At 38.6% G+C, this 14,774-nt stretch overlaps 1 protein-coding gene across 1 annotated transcript; it reads right to left on the bottom strand.

The window, feature by feature from the left end:
• Window positions 1–1,177: 1,177 nt before the first annotated feature.
• LOC146146933 (uncharacterized) lies at window positions 1,178–9,761 on the bottom strand. The gene is made up of 5 exons (XM_083387877.1): window positions 8,954–9,761; window positions 8,050–8,162; window positions 6,557–7,262; window positions 4,328–4,346; window positions 1,178–1,265 (listed from the first exon to the last, which is right to left on the bottom strand). The coding sequence occupies exons 1-5, from the start codon at window positions 9,759–9,761 to the stop codon at window positions 1,178–1,180; spliced, it is 1,734 nt and encodes a 577-aa protein (XP_083244003.1).
• Between the last annotated feature and the right edge of the window lie 5,013 nt (window positions 9,762–14,774).

The raw sequence follows: 14,774 nt of genomic DNA on the forward strand, positions 1-14,774 counted from the left end.
GTCCAAATATTAGTTTCTGTTGATCATTGTTTCTTGTTTTTGTTTTTGTTTTGCATTGACAGTGAATTGCAAGTAATTTTTCCTGACGTAGGAGAAATTTTGCGCAGCATTAATTTTAAAACTTTTTCGTAAATTTTAACCTTTTGAGTGTACCATATATATGTCGCAGTTAATGTAATGTCGTTTCGATATCGGTTAAACCGAGTTTTTCACCCAATCTAACGCAAAATTTCACAAAAAAATATACTGATTGGGGGATGTATAAGCCGCAAATTAAAAGAGCGCGACAAAATAAAGCTTTGGGCTACTCAAAGTGATTCAATAAAATTTATTTTTCTGCAATTTCATTCTACATAGGTCAAGGCGAGAATTGTTTAATTTTCAGATATTTTACCTAAAATACCTATTGCCAAAATTTAACTTTGTAAATATCAAAATATTGAAATCGTAAATGCAATGCCAGCTTGGAAAAATAAATGGACGTTGAGTAGTAGCAATACTTACGTAACATTTAAGTAGTGGTTACCTAAATACGCGAATTGATTCCGGGCTGAAGCAAAGTCATTTTTATATCAGCAAAGTCATTTATTTATTAAAGGTTATTGTCTTTTTAAGGACACTATATGCACGAATCTGCAATGAAGCTTAAAATGAATGTCAAAGCCTAATAGGTCGAGCAAGTCGACATCATCCTAAAAAAGATAATATACCGCAATGGATAACAAAAAACGTTAGTATACTATACACGGAAATGTAATATAGCTTGCTTGTTTTTAGGATGACGTCGAAGTTCTCGCCCTGTTTAGCTTTAACATTTATTTTTAAATTGTCGTTTCAATCGTAAAAAAGTGCAAGGGTTCCATAATGCATAAAAAGTTTGGAAACCACTGAACTAGCCATATGGGAGAAGCTTTTTGAGTTCGTTTTTAATCGTTAAAGTGAGCGAATGTATTTTAATTGAAAGTATGGCAACAAAACACTGAAAGGTATTTTGTCGTGTTCAAGGGAGTCTCTCCTGCTCCGCACCAATCAAACGCCACTATCGCTTCGGCCGTTTTTCAAGCATTTTTTTGTTCTATCCTCGGCGGCTAAACCAACAAAGGCAGATATACGGGCCTTTGGCGCGATTAAAATCCCTATTAAAAAAGATAAACCAGCGCTGGCATGCCACGGCGCATTAATCCCCAGGAAAAACACAAACAAGCGGACAGTGGCCGTTCCCGTTCCGCCAATACGCGGGAGGGGTCACTGTGGCGTAATAATTGCCGGGGACAATGGCCAAGCGATGACGTCAAGGGGCAATGCAAAGAGATAGCGGCGGAGTGCTCGCCGTCGCATACGCACACAACAACAAGAGGGCAATGCTGACGAGTCATACAAAAAGGCCAGGGCTCCCCGCGGCGGGCGAAATGCGCTCGGCCGGGCTAATAAATTTCGCCGCGCTCATTCATCTGACGCAGTTGGGCGGAATTATTGGATTCGCCCTCGCGATAAAAGCCCCGAAACGAGGGAAGAAATATTGGAGGGGGGACGGGACCCGCTCGGTCGCAGTTTAATGAGATTGCTTTATTTGAATTTGGTTTTTCTTTTTTTTCGGGCCGCTATCGCGACCGCCTGACCTTAATCTAGAAATATTTTTAATAAGCATGCGCTAATCCCGAGACGCGATTACTATTCTTGGTGTTGTTGTTGTTGCCGTTGTTAAATCGGCTTTTGTGCACTGGAAAATCCATTGAATCCTCGTTAAAAAATCTAAGCTTTTCACGAACTTTAAACTCGGAATCGGTCCACAGTACGCTGAAAAAAATATCTGATAAAGATTTCAATTTTTTAGTCTTGGTAAACCAGCAATTTTATATTATTTCGATTTTTTGACTTTGAGATTTTCAAATTCCTCCGAGTCAATTCGTTCGCAAAAAAATCAAAAATTTAAGTCGAAGTGTATTTTTTGTTTTTAATAGCTTTCGGTTCATGTCTACTTTAGCGCAAGATCAGACATTTTAATTGGAAGAAAAAGAATTTACCCATTGACACCCAGAACTGATTCGATTCAAGGCAATTATTTGCATTGCTAAAAACCGATCTATATAGAATGTGTGCTTTGCTCCGTGTACGTTATCCAGAAACGCAAGGCTGATTAAACAAACCGTATTGAGAAATAGCTGATTAACAGTAAATTCTGTCAACTTTTAAGAGTGTCAAGTCTAATCAATTATTTAAAAAACTTTTTGGGTGACTATTAGTCAAATAAAATCGATCTTTAAATATTAAAACCCTGGTATTGTTTTAAACCCACAATGAAAACACGTAAGTTGTAAAGACATATGTTAAAATAACATTGATATTTTCAACGGATGTCTTTCTTGACAACGCTAAATCCCCAATTTGCATTTAAACTCATTAGGTGGACCTGTTATTTATGATTCGATATAATCAACTGGTGTGCAAACTTAACCGAATTCCTTTTACAACGAAGTACAAAAGAATCGTAAAAACGTTTGTCACCGACGAAGCGTCTTAGGTGCATTTCCCAGGGTTATTAACGCGGGGTTCAGAGAAAAGAAATCGATAATTTTTCCAGGCGAATTGTTGGCTCAATTCCCGCTAGGCCTGACGCCCGCACATTCACACGACCATTAAAAAAGCTGCTCAACTTTTAATCGATTGCGCGCAAAGGAAGGAAAAACAAGTTTTTTCGTCGAAGGCATTAACTTCGCATTGAAACGAACTTATACATTTAGCGCGGTGCAAATAAAAGGCTTTGCGATTTTGCGGTTTATGAAAAATGAAACAAAAATCTATTTTTCGTGTGAAAAACAAATGTCTTTGGGTTGTTTTAAACATAAGAATCAAAATAAATTCTCCAACATTTTGCGTTTCAAACTACTAGTCAATGGACAATGGCATCGGCGTAATTTTACTGCGAATAGTTTAGTTTAATAAGTATAGTAACGTATATGAAGATATCCAAAATGTTTTCTATTTTTTCTATTCTGAAGCATGTATGATTGTTTATAATAAACTGTGTTACTGTTGGGTGATTTTCTATTCGTCTATCAGTCTATTAACGTAAAAAAGATCGATAGTCCGACAATTGATTTTTATTAACCGGTTAATCAGTTAAGTTAAAGTACAAATATCCAAGTAAACATATCCGTTATCCGTATACTAAAAAATTAAAAATATCCGAACCAACCCTAGTTTAGGGGCCTGCCCTAAACCAAAAAATGTTTTTACGTCATACCCTCTCAATCAATTTTGATGACAAAGCTTTTGAGGAATTTGGGGAACACCCAACTCGGTTGGAAGTTTTCTACCATTTAAGGAGAATTGGATTCAGTGTTATGAACATTATTTTATATATTTTTTAATTTAACAGCAAAACCAATCTTTATTCGAAACTTTAACTTTTCTTTAACTTCCAATGGTCGCAGTGTTCTTTGGAGTACGTTAAATTCTACCTAATTCAAAACGAAGTCATTTTAATTTATTTCTCACAAAATGGTCGGTAATAAAAATTTTAAAGATAGTATCGGTACAGGCCTGATAGCAAATTTGGCCCGAACGAAAAACTATGATGGTGCGTATACGATATAGTGATAAGTGGCGTTTCAGTGGTAATTTGCGCACGCTGAAATCAAGTTCTTTCTTGATAATCTGATAAAACATTACATTTAAAAGTTTTATTTCACCTTTGCATGTTTGACCATATTAAGGACAATATTTGGTATTGGATCGGATCGCGTTGCTATCTAAAACAGCGTTTCTCAACCGGTGCGCCATGGAAGGCTGCCAGATGCGCCGCGAGCAAAAGGAAAAAATAACCGACATAACAACGCCAAATTCGCAATAATAACCACGACATAATAAGATCTAAAATAGTCCAGATAAGACCTAAACATGTTGAAATAAGTTTAAAATTAATCGGAATAAGACTTAAATGACAAAATAACGTTTTTAATCTTAAAGGCTGAAGTCCCCTAACAAAAATGCAGGCAATTGAAAAGAAATATCGGTACACCTAAAAAATTTCCCGCTCGCTCCGCTCGCAAGGTGCGCCGCAACGTTTTCATATGTCTCTAAGTGCGCCCCCAAGTAAAAAAAGTTAAGAAACACTGATCTAAAATATCGCGTATCGTTATTGGAATAACATGCCAAGTATCAGACATCCCTACTCACAAGTAGAATATGCAGTTCAGTATTTAAGGAAATGTCGGTTTGTATCCAGTCACTGCCAGCAAAAACCCTACGCTGCGGTCGGTGACTATACAGTGTACATTGTACAAGCTTACAACGAGCCTCGCAATGCCACCGTTTCGTTTCGGTCACGGAAGAAGCGGCGAACCCTAACAGCCGTGACGACTTTCGTAAATTACTCCGTCAGCCGTTAAAGCGCCTGCTTTTCAAACTGACGAAGTATGGAGGAATACTTTTCTCCTTTTCTCCACGAAAGCCTTATTGTTAGCAGTGGCCGCTTTAAGCGAAGTAATACCCACAAAGCCTTCCTAGTTTATAACTAGCTTTTTGTAATATATCAATATGCTGTGTTTGGCAGGTCAGAGCCATAATGAGTTAAACGTAGGCTAGGGCATTTTTAAATGCACTGTGAACATAGCCGTAAATACAACAACTATAGCGTAACAAAGCCATGTTCAAAAACAGATTTGTTCAACCTGCAGTCCGCAGAGCGGAAACATTTGGCCCGCTGCAGGCTTAAGTTTTAGGCCTACAACACGAACGCTTTAACTCTATATGGAACGTGGTAATTGTAAATCAATTTTCCAAGTTATTGGTCAGCCCATCTTCCAAGAAAAGTAGCACTCTTTTTGTTTGATATGTTGTGTTTCAATTGAATTGCTCCACTTGACTAACTGGTCTCTGGCCTCAGCAACTTTCCTGGCTTTAAAATGGGCATTTGTACAAAGTACGGCGTAAGTCGTTAAGTTTTTGCCAAACGTTAGGGTACCGTCATCGCGCAGTACTGACCACTAAACACCTGAAAAACTTTAGTTTGCATACACTTCAGGTAAAGTCAAACCGTTCGATAAGAATAGCGTTTGGTCTGTGGTCTTATCCGCATACAAATATTTTAGCCGTCGGATAGAACAGTTGTGCACCCCTGTTCTAAACTATTGTTCAATCGGGCCATTAATGCATAACAGTAAATAAACTAAGTGTCTATCGAAACACTGTTTGTTGTCATTATAACAAATTTGGCTAGCGTAGATGTTCAGCAAAAAACATTGGCTCGCAAATAAAGGAGACTGTCTTTATAAAAGGAGGAGAAGGTCTGATGTAAAATGCCCTCATTCTTTGCAAACAAAATAAAATAAAAGATCGCCAAATTAAACCACAAGTCAACTTAAAACAAAGTTGATTTACTATCTCTTAGTAATTTAGGATAGTCAAAAAACATTCATGCTTTCAAACTTACATGCTGGCTGTTCATGTCAAACTTAAATAATAAAAAAGGTAAATTAAAAATTTGGAACATTAAGGCTATACCTTGTAGGAAAGCTCAAAACAAAAGCATAGTTATTTGCCAATTTTTTATCTGGAATATAACAAACATAACCGGTTAACACATCTAGCATTTAAAAATATGAAAAATAAAACAACTATTTATACGCAAGTCTAATTGTCTGCGTAATAGAAACTATTTATATCGGTGACGAATACGATGTTAGATGTAAGTAAATTATTTCCAATTTGTATGTTACAGTAACATTTGTTAGTCATTGTTTGTATGGTAAAGTATATACACCTCGTTCTATTCGGGGCGTAAGTAACCGTGTTTCAAAGACTCCCAGCAGAAATCAGCCAACAAAACTTACAAGGAAAGTACGATCTTTATTCAAATTATATAAAACGCGTATAAATTGAAACGACGCCAGAAAACGGTTTGGCGCGCCGAAAGCACGGGGTGAATGTGTGGTCAAGAAGGCACCGCAGAAATAGTTGGTAAATGCCTCTCAAAAGATGTACAAGCACTTCAGATAAAAATACAACAAGAAAACAGCGAGAAAACAGCGTTAAGGCAACTACACGGCAAGGCAAGCGCGCGAGTGTTTTTAACTTAAAATTTACCCGAAAAGACGCGTGAAAAGGCAAACAAGAATACGTGGGCAAGACAAACGAATATAATAATAAGTGTATATCATAAATGCAAAGGCACTGAGCGCCTGGTGCGGTGTACAGCATAAAAATATGGCACAAACGCGAAAAGTACGCTCGCTCTGAATAAAGTTCTACGCGGCGACGCGAAGCGAAACGTCGGTGGCGATAAAGGCGAAACAAAATGGCGGACGATGTCGCCGCCCAAAATACGACATTTGAGTTTGGGTTCGCCGAAGACCGACAGGCGGTAAAAACTTGGCTCGGAAAGCGCCTAATTTCACTGCAAACATATCAGGAGTGCGAGTGGTCTCAAACAAGAACCGATCCCTCAACCTTCGGAATTTGTCAAATTCGTCTAGTGATGTGTCGGTAGGTTACTGAAAATGTGGCACACGTGTGGGCAGGGTGGGTTAAAATGAGGGATCGGTGGGTGAGGAGCTTGGGCTAATGGCGGGAGCTGCGCTGAGCTCGTAGGGAGGCGGCACAAATTCGGGTGAGGATGTGACGTGCAGGGTGCGGTGCTGGGGGTACTCGGGAAGGGGGTTATAATAGGGGTGAAGCTGGGGTTGGGCAATGTCCTGAGAATGGGGTTGAGGGTTATTCTGAGAGTAGAAGTAGTTGGCGTGATGGGGGTTAGTCATCGAGACGGCTCCAGGGGTGTACTGCGCCCTCGGGTTCGTATAGAAGGCGGGCCTCATCGAGGGTAATCCCCCGGGGGCCGTTATGGTGCCGTCACTGGGTGGCGCACACTGCCAGTTCTCGGGCAATCGTCCGAAGCCGGTTTCCTCCATTACGCACTTTATGTCGTGGTGGTTCCCCTGCATCGCGACCTCGTAGGCTATTGACGTCGCCGGTGTCAGATCGAGTGATGACGTAGGCTCGAGTGCTGACGTATTCTCGAGCACTGACGTAGACGATGATGACGTAGGCGAGGATCCGGTGGGCGAAAGGCGCGGCGACGGGCAAGGGTCGAAGCTGACTTGAGCGTTGATGACGTCATTGTTGTTGCCGTCGGGCAGCGTCGGTGATGACGCCACGGAAGGTGGTTTGTAGTCGTCGGATGATACGTCACCCTGCGCCTCGTGCAGCTTCATGTGCTTGCGAAGTGAGCTGGGATGCGTGTAGCTCTTCTCACAGCCGATTACCTACAAGGGGAACGTTTCCGCTTATACGCCATTTTATTTTTTGTGAGGTTTTAAATTAAAACAAGATGGGTATGTTTCAACAGTATGTAATGCTAGTTCGCCCGGTCAACTTTTTAAAAGATTGTAATTTTTTGCTGTCCGGCTTGTGTACTTCGATTGGCATCGTCGTAAAGAAAAACGGTTGGCAACATGACAACCGAAAAGTTATACCACCTAGGAAACCGTTTACTGGCAAACAAATTTTTCGCTTATCGACTATACAACTGAAACACGCAAAATATCCTTTGCACGTTAAATGTAACAGCCGCGTTGTTTAGCAAAAGCCTCAGTTTTTGTTTAGGTGGTAAAGTATTTAAGTAGGCAGTTTTTTGGTCGATACCTTATTTGTCGAAAGCGTATTTTTTAGCATTGCAAATTTCTCGCTTTAACTCGAAAACGAGTCCAAGGCCTAGTAGTTTTTCTCAACTCTACGACACAAAAAACATGCTTCAATAAAATCACACTAAGGAATTGTTGGATTTACCAGTGTTACGACAAAGTCTTGTAAATCAAGCAGCCTACTGTATGTTTGAAAATCATTTTACTTAATGGTGTGCTTTAACTTACGTTTATGCTAAAATACTGACTGAACGCCCCTCTGTTTTAGTAAAAATCGAACTATTTAGGTATTTGACCCACGCCTTTGCTCGAAACTTTTTAACAAGTTTAAACTTTATCTTGGGCACAAATTTTTACCTTGTGCCCTTTTTAACAAGTCTAAATTTTACCCAAGGGCACAACTTTTTACCTTGCACAAGTATGGCTTGTCGGTGGTGTGAACGTGTGTGTGTTTCTTGCGGTCAGAGCTGTTGGCGAATCTTCGATTGCAGCCCGAGTGTTCGCAGCAAAACGGCTTTTCTCCTAAAAATCGGAACAAGGGTTTTGTTTAGTTCTTGCATGTAAAATTGAAACACATGTCTCTTCGTAAGGTTAATACTGACGACAAAGGCTTCAAATAGAAACAGGAATTCTTGTAAGATTTCTGGCATTTTAGTCAACTTATGAGATGTAAAGAGAAATAAATTTTGCCTAAAGTGCCATCTTCTATCTCTGCATTCGAAGTATCCATTTTTTTTTGCTTTACATCTTATAAAAATGACTGACTGTAATTACACCAGAAAAATTTTGAGAAATACCATCGTCCGAATTATTGTCAACTTCAAAATTTGAATTTAAAATAAGGTTTAGACAAACACTTCATTTTTTACCACTTTAATTTAGTCGTTGATAGTAACACAAATTTTACGACCAACAGTAAACAAAATGCCTCAATCTGATATTGTTGTCCAAAATAAAACGTTTAATACGGCTCGTCGAAATGTCAGTGTTGCCCATGGATTGATTTACAAAAAAGTAAACGTACTGTGAAATACGCCTGGCAACATTTACAGAGATTACAGTTATTTTGCCTACTCTGGTTATTTTTTTACCCTTTTCAAAGCGATATTAAAGTACGGCAAATTTGTCTCTTATTACTACACCAAAGAAAAATATTACTAAAAGAAGATCACAAAAATGGACTTAAAGTAGGGAGCCAACCAGCAAAACCGAACACAGCACAGCAAGGCCACAAGGCCTGCTTCGCGACCCAAATATAAACGCTTAAATTTTCCTATACTACGAACCGCAAATAGAGCAAAAAAAGTCCTTACCTGTATGAGTCCTCTTGTGTATCTTGAGGTTCTCGCTTCGCGCGAAGACCTTGCCGCATCCGGGATAGGGGCACATGAAGGGCTTCTCGCCGGTATGCACGCGAATATGGTTGATAAGCTTGTACTTAGCCTTGAAGGGCCGGTCCTTTCGCACGCAGTCCTGCCAGTAACAAGTGTGGTCGCTCTGCTCTGGGCCGCCGACGTGATCGCGAGTGACATGGGCCACCAGCTCGACCATGTTGTGGAAAACGACATTGCACACTTCGTCGCCAAAGTAGGCCGACTTGTTGTTGTTGTTGTTGCACTGGTAGCCGCAAACGTCGTCGTAGAGCCCGGCCATCGGTCGTGTCCACTTGCAAACCAGCTCCTGGTGGATTTCGGCCTGAGGGTGCTGGAAGGCCCCGTACGCCGAGAAGAAGCCCTGACCGGCCGCGTGGAAGTTGTGCGCGAAGTTCACAGGCAAGTTAAAGTTTAGCGGGCTTGGGTGGCTCTGCCAGGGGAGGCCCAGATCGCCGTACTGGAACTTGTAGGACGCGCTCGTGCCACCGGCGACGGCCGGTTGCGGCCAGTTGGGCGAAGCGTCGCCGTTTTGGCGGAAAATCGCGACCTGGTTTCCCGCAGGCAGCTGGTGATGCGGCTCGGCGCCCGTGCGTGAAATGGCGCCGAAAGGCGGCGAGAGGAAGACTTCTTGGCCCAGAGGAGCCGCGTCTTTCGGGTCGTAGCTGCTGTGGCTGTTATGGTGATGGTGGTGGTAGCCGCGCGAAAACATTGGCGAATTTTCGTAGCTCAGAGTCGTCGCAAAGGCCATCTTTCGGTTTTGCTGCTTGTCGATGTTGTTTGTTGTGATGGTATTTTTTCTTGGCAGGCTGATTTTATACGCTTGACATTGCCCTACAGCCAACCGCTGCGAGGTAACGAAAACGAAGTTATTTCTCGTCGATAGCTTCAAGCTACGAAAATTCGGTCAATTTATTGTACAAACTGTATTTTAAAAACCACTGTAAACACTTCCCCACTTTTATATTTTTATCTGTTTCAAGTTTAAAGTTTATCCGCATTACAGCAAAAAAAAAATATATATATATTTGTTGGTATAATGAATTGATCAAGATCTCATTGTTTATTAAAATGTTTAAAATACATTTTTTAGACATTTTTGAAAAATGTGTTAAATAAAAAATGAAAAAATTGCACTTTACACTCAAAACAAACAGAACAAACAGTTGCTTTGCTTTACTACTCGAGTATTTCGGAACTCTTTTGCAGTCTGGTTGGCACAAACACACGTTTTTTTCGTCAAAGAAAGAAACAAATAATCTCATATTGGAATGCGCATAACCTTTCGCTAAATATTGGCGGCCGCTAAATTTAAAATGTCGACATCTGGCACTGTTTAAATATCTAAGTTAAATATACAAGATTCCACATTTTGAAATAAAACTTGACCAAAATCTCTAGTGATCAACTCAGGACTGACTGTAAATTACTTTCTCCCGAAAGTGGCCATTTTGTCGAAACTAAACATATTTTCTTCGTTTAAATTTCGTCTGCTCTAACAAAACAACGCTTTCAACGGCTTTTAAATAAATAACTAAAAAATTATTATGTGGTATTGTGCAATAGTTTTCCAAATTACGTTTAACGTACGTAGAGCAGTTACAACTGGTCGAATTACTCTTATCCGCTCAGACTGCAAAATATTAAACGCAAGTCTCGATTAAGTACATCTAATTTTGACATTTAGCGACTTTGTAAAATGATTTGGTATAGGCAGCAGAACTAAGCTGACTAAGTTTTTTTTTAACCCAAAAATGTTTATTTTTTATTTTTACCCTAAACTATACACCAAACGTTAACGTCACATATCTCAAACTGAAACCAATGTAGCTACCACTTTTACCACGCAACGCTGTGCTATGCTAAACACAACAACAGCAATAATCTTGTCCGCCGTTTCTCTTTGATACAAGGCGGCTTGCACAGTGCACAAAACTATCCAGCGGCGTAGCTGCGCCAGCCACAATAATAACAGCACTGCTGACCTAATGCCTCGAGAAATTCTGCTTGAAGAACAGCCTCTCTCTTCGCAGTAGAGCCTCTGACCAAACTATGCTCAACGCATTGCCGCTGCTGTCAGCTAAAACGAATGCGGCTCGCTAGAAATTCTCTCCCTATTTTTTTGTTTGTGTCGTCACAATAATGCTGGTGCTGTTTTCGACGCGTAAACAATCCGCTGGGAATTTTGCGCGCGCCCTGTAAACGCTTTGACACCAAAGGTTGCCAATTTGATTTCGCGAAATGGTGTGTATTTCGCGATTTTGGCATCTCCCTGTAATCTACGCGCAGTTGCACCAATGATACTATCATTGGTTGCACACCTGTGTATTTCGCAGCAAGTGATAGCTACATTATTTGTCATTCCAATACTTTGAGCAATTCATAGCGTTGCCACATTTTGTTTAAAATAATTTTTTACAGTTAACTGGCGGATTTTGATCAAGTTTTTTGGTGTTGGTGTTTTAAAACGGAAAAATGTGTTAAATTCGATCGGGGATTGGTAATTTACATTACGCCACTTTTTAAAATGTTAAAGGTTCTGTTTATCTTGTGTTCTATGTTTGGAATAAAATTCTATTTGCATGTCGAGACTTTTATTCTTTTTTTCGTATTATTCGTATCGTAAACCGAGTCAGTGCCAAATATATGATAATATCACTGATTTATGAAATACATATGCATTGTCAACTTGCCAATAGAAATAGTTTGAGTAACAAAATTATATAAAAAGTTAATCGTTAAGTATAATTTAGCAACATTTTTTTACGACGAGAATAATTTTTGGTGTCTTTTTCTAAAAATGTTTAGAAATTGCGGGATAAATAACACATAAGACAACTCAGGGTAACAAAATAGCCCTATGATGTTTTGCATTTTTTTGTTTGACGAAAAAATTTTCTGGCATAATACTGTTTCGTGATACACGGTAAAAGTTTACACGACCGATGACCCATTTCTGCTGGATCTCATTTAACTTTTATTAAATACCCTTGTAATCTGTATACGCCAACTCGGATTTTTTAAACCTGACTTTATCGGATTATTTAGCTCAGCGATATTTAATCGTTTTTTCGCCAATGAATATACTAATTCACTTATATCGATACATAATGATAACGTAAAAATATAAATGTATTACTGTGAAATCATAATATTAACGTAAATCAAATATAAACACATTTTGTTTTGAAGTTGTAATTGTCATGGGACCTAGCAAAAGTTATAAGCGAAACACGCATATCAAAATGCCAAATCTTGAAAACCTAATTAAATTAAATTGATTCGAAAAAAATTTATCCATATGCCCATTGAAGCTATAAAGGCCTTGTTAAATTTAAAGGAGGGGAGACAGTTTTCGCTATTCGGCTGTTCTCTAATCATTTTTTGACAGAAAATCTATAAGATGTTGAATAAAAAGTAATTTTATTATTGCCAGTTCAACATACCAGAAACCGTATGAAACATATTACACGGCTCCGATGCATTTTTCGTTCAGCTTTAATAGTTATTCTTAAAACTAGCTAATTGTTTTATGCCAGAATTAGTTATTACTTATCCAGGTGAATAAAAATTAATTATTTATGATGTAAAAAAAGCTTGTAAAAACCTGCAATAGGAGCAATGGTTCGGTGTGGCCTAGGAAAGTGCAGCGCTGAGAAAACTGTTATGTGTGCTTATTCAGCACTGCGGCCGTCGGCTGCTATAATACAAAAGTCAAACAAATTGGGGCTTCATCGAGGTCATAAAACTGTTACATTTTTACAGTTATTGCTTGAAAAAATCTATATACGTCACGCCTGTAGAAATTATTTTTGATAAAGGTTAATTTTGTACTGTGATGGTGCAGTTTTAAAACTGAGGGACCTTGTCTAAATTCATCAACCATTGTTTTTCGATCCAATGAATAAAGTTTGACTTGTTTTATTTATAACTGCTGCTTGAGTCAAGTACAATGACATTTGTTTTACTACACTAAACAGTGTGTTCAGTTGCGTTGTGTTTTGGCGTGATGGTCAACTTGAAAATCAGCAACAGCAACCATAAAAAAACAGGCTTGCGGTTTCGCACAATGCCCGACTTACAATAAACCGTGACCAATCAATTTTTGGAAGCGTTTTCAGCCTTTACAGACTTCGGCCATTTCGGTGGCGTCGTCCAGTGCTGTGCCTTACAGCATTTTTTCACTGCTGTTTATCGGTTATGTAGAAAGGCTAGCAATGCGCAAAGTTGAAAACAACTTATTTTAAGGTGATACGTTCTACTGCAGTTAAGTCGTGTTAACAAACAACAAGTTAACCCAATTAAATCCAATCTTAAGTCAAGTTTATATAAATTGCAATTAAAATTTGATTAGGTCGTATTTATATGAAAAAGTACATATAAAAGGAAAATTAAAAAAATTTCGTCCTATTTAAAAATTATATCATTTTCAAAACTAACCAAAAGTGTGTACACAATTTAGACAAAATAAGCCTAAGTTAAATTTGTGTACATCAATGCTTCTCCTAAGTCAAATTTGTGTACATCAATGCTTTCTTCTCCTTTTTTATGTATTTACCAGCGAAGCTTAAAAAATACATACATAAAAAATTAAAAAAAAATTTAACAAAAAAATGTAAATTGTTTACTGGCGGCCGAATTTTTCCAGGGCTTAGGGCTACATAGCCTCATTAGCCTAATGTTTAAACTGGTACTTGTTCAAATTTGATTTATATGAGCCATGTCATATTACTTTGGCAATTTACTAAAAGTGGGAGAAATATTTTTTAGAAATATCTTTACCGAAACTATGTGAACTATATTGCCGTCGGTGACACAACCAAATAAAATGGCGATAATTTTGGCTCGTGACCCAAGGGTTAAAGAAACCTGGTTTAAATCGTCCAAGGCGGGTTAACCAAACTTACAAAAACAATAAAATATAGAGTGAATTTTCATTAAAAATTTAGGCTAGGCCAGAGCTAGTTATGAACCTTTAATTCAGTGTCACTTGACCGTAACTTTCATCTTTCTTGATACATTTGGTATCACATTGACGTAATCGTTTGTTTAACAAATGTCCCCAATGCTTGACCATAAGACTGTTGCAATTTATATGAACGTTATTTCTGATATATCGTTTAAGTAAAACGTAAAATGTACGTTATAAGGCAGTGGTTTCTAACCCGGGTCCGTGAACTCCTTGAGGTGGGTACGTAGACTATTTTAGGGGTCTATGAAGACTCAATTAAACCTTTAAGAATAAAACCTTAGAATGAAAGAATAATTCAAAATGTTATGACTTTATCCAAAAAAGGAGATTAATTAAAAATACACGTTTGGTCTCTTATTTGAATTTAGACTCGATTTTCGCATGAATTTGACCGGAAACGACAAATCTATTTGTTTTATGACGTCATCTCTGAAACATTTCATGCCGACTCTGGTAGATGTGAACCAAAAAAAAGATTTAGGGGTGCGTGATGAAAAAGTTAAAGAACTAGCTGCTGGCTTAAGGCCTAACCAATCCTAGTTCGTCACAAATATTCGAGAACTCCACATTTAACACATTGCAGCCAAAACAAGTGGTGAACGTTGGCGTTACGGTACAATATTAATTGCCGGTATGCTGTACCGGTAGAAAATATAAGTTGTTTTCACGATATCATGTGCCAAAATTATATTTGTCTATTTTAATTGCAGATAGCCTTTGTGCGCACCATTTTACAAAAAGCCCAGGTCTCTTAGGATTACTGGTTCCATGATGGTCAAAATTGATGGATTT

Source organism: Ascidiella aspersa, chromosome 4 (assembly GCF_963924565.1).
Source record: "Ascidiella aspersa chromosome 4, kaAscAspe10.2, whole genome shotgun sequence".
Lineage (NCBI taxonomy): Eukaryota > Metazoa > Chordata > Ascidiacea > Phlebobranchia > Ascidiidae > Ascidiella > Ascidiella aspersa.